The sequence below is a fragment of the Amblyomma mixtum genome, unplaced genomic scaffold, assembly GCF_055824585.1.
Source record: "Amblyomma mixtum isolate Tamu unplaced genomic scaffold, ASM5582458v1 scaffold_36, whole genome shotgun sequence".
In the NCBI taxonomy this organism is placed as follows: Eukaryota; Metazoa; Arthropoda; class Arachnida; order Ixodida; family Ixodidae; genus Amblyomma; species Amblyomma mixtum.
In genome coordinates, this window is record NW_028317733.1 from 38,859 (window position 1) to 41,420 (window position 2,562).

General features: G+C 52.4%; 1 protein-coding gene across 1 annotated transcript; it reads left to right on the forward strand.

The window, feature by feature from the left end:
- Positions 1 to 1,042: 1,042 nt before the first annotated feature.
- On the forward strand, positions 1,043 to 2,562 carry LOC149324412 (uncharacterized). Its single transcript, XM_089565545.1, has one exon. It carries the CDS (start codon positions 1,402 to 1,404, stop codon positions 2,560 to 2,562), a length of 1,161 nt encoding a protein of 386 aa, XP_089421671.1. The 5' UTR covers positions 1,043 to 1,401.

Sequence of the window (2,562 nt, forward strand, 5' to 3'; positions counted from 1 at the left end):
ACATACATACATACATACATACATGCATGTATGCATACATACATACATACATACATACATACATACAGGCGCGGCCATAAGTAAACGGAGCACGCTATTGCGTTCGAAGAGCAATCACGCCTTCTCCATTGGAAATGAAGAAGCATTGTTTGTCTACAAGAAAGCCCATCAACCTCCGCTACCAGCATGCGCGTACCACTGCTAGAAATTTCAGTTATGTGACGCGTGAAAAATATTCGAAGACAGTTGCGTGCTCCATTTACTTTTGTCCGCGCCTGTACATACATACATACATACATACATACATACATACATACATACATACATACATACATACGTACGTACGTACGTACGTACGTACGTGCGTACGTACAGTCGCCGCACCGCGGCGCTGCTGTCGCCCACTGGCGCTTGCTGCGAGAGTGCCCCGCGTGACGACAGCCTTCGCCCACACTGTCGGGTTGTTACGTAACGCGCCTGATAAAGACTATGTGCGGTGTTTGCTTGTTTCGCCGCTGGGGCTCGCTTCGAAAGAGGGCGCCTGGATATTCGCGGGTGTCTGCGCGCGCCGCGTGGGCGCGAAAATCGAGTGTCATGGCAAGGTCCTCCCGCTTTGCGGCGCTCACTTGCCGCTGCTTTCAACAAGTGTAGGCTCGCGCAACGCTGATATACACCGGTTTGAGGGCGGCGAGGCTTTGCTTCTCTGTTCTAATTGCACTTGTTTTGAACCGCTTGTCAACTGCGATTAACAGCATGGATACGGTCAAAGGCTATATAAACGTTTTTCCTTGAATAAATCCTTTTGAAAGTGCAGCGCTCGTCCTGTCCCCTAACTCGTCCGTGGTGCCGTTTTGCGCTCTCGTTTCTGTCACAAATTCTACCCCGATAAGATTACAGGAGCGCTACACGTCAGCAGTACGTTCGCATCTGAGTCTATTTCACCTAGACCTTCATCCCGTCGACTGCTTAGCGTGCCCGTGCGCTACACTCCAAGTTGTACGTCACGCGAAGCAAGTTCGCTAAGTTGGCCAGTGCTGACGACCAAGCGCTAGTTCGCAGCTACTCTGTGGGGCTTCAGCCCATTCACTTGCCAACAGAAAGAGAACATTGATCTGGCAAACAGCACCTCCCCCTCTCTTCTTAGCTGCTCGCTCTCTCCACCAGTTTCTTTCAGTGTTATTGGCGGTCGCGCCCCTGCCCCGCTTGGCCCAGTAGTACATTAACTTCACTGGTTGCCTTTCGCCGCTGCTCTGTTTGCTCCCTGCTGGGCCGGAAAGTGGTCTCCCAAAGCCGGTCGGGTCTCCCGTCCTCGGATTTAGTCACTGCCTCTACGGTTGTGCATATACTTTCAGCGCTTTATTCACTGAAACGTTTTGGCCGCCCACCATCTGCAACAACGTCATGATGGGTGGCACGCAGTACACTCTGACTGGATTTGACGACTTCCTCGAGCGCCGTCGTGTTACTTTCGTCGAGCCGCTACCCAGCACGCGACTCTGTGGCGCCTGTGGTATGGTGCCCAGCCGCTCTCTGATCCTACCCTGCGGTCACGTTTTGTGCCAGGCGTGCAAGCGTCAGATCGCCAGTGAAGACCAGAAGTGCCCCATCGACGGCATAGAGTTTGCAGAGGCCCAAGTTGTCTCGATTAAATTCAGGCAGTCCGACTTGGAGCAGCGTCACGTCCTCTGCGTCGTCGGTGGCCGTGAGTGCAGCTTCGCCGGTCGGCTAGGCGACCTGAAGGAGCATCTCGTTGTATGCTGTAATGACAAATTGAGGTGCTCTGGATGTCGGCAGTCCATTCTTCGCTGCTTAGTCGTTCAGCACTGCCGGCAGTGCTACGCCAAGACTGCTCCACAGCAGACTATGAGCGCTACGGTCATCGCAAAGGCCGTTGAAAAGCTTGCCGGCATGAAGAGCGATCTCGAAATGATTCAGCAGCGGGCTTCCAGTGAGAAAGTTGACCTGGATGCTGTTGTCAATGGCGCCAACTCATTAGTAGAGCGCATGACCCGTCTTAAGCGTGAGTTGATCGAAAAAGAGAAGGCTAGCGGAGAACAAGGCGACTTGCTTCCACCAGTGAAGAACACCGCGGTAACTGCCGGGCCATACCGCGCTGCTTCCAAGCCTGGCGTCTTCATGTCAACGTGCAAGTTCTCTAAAATTTATGCCGGATACAATGCTATGACCGGAGTCAAAAGGGATCACCTGCTGTCAACGGAAAACGTGTTGGCTGGCTACACATTCAAGCTGGTCTGCAAGTTCCAGAAGCAGTGCAACGATGACGTGCTCTTAGCTTTCATCTTGTTTCTTGGCGACGGTGACTTGGATGATTTCTTAGAGTGGCCCTTCGCTAAGAGCGTAACGGCAATCCTGTCGCATCCCAGGGATCAAAGAAAAGATTTAAGGCTGCCGGTGAAGATGGAAGATCCCGAAACGTTGAAAAAGCCTGCCCCTGGGTCTTGGAACGACGGTATTTCGAGAGAGATGGTTCCCTGGAAGGACATCGAATTCCATGGGTTTGTTGTCAACGATACCGTCTACGTTAATGTTGAGTTCGAATAA

Excerpts from the sequence above, each read along its gene's own strand:
- LOC149324412 (XM_089565545.1), top strand. The coding sequence starts at position 1,402 with ATGATGGGTGGCACGCAGTACACTCTGACTGGATTTGACGACTTCCTC.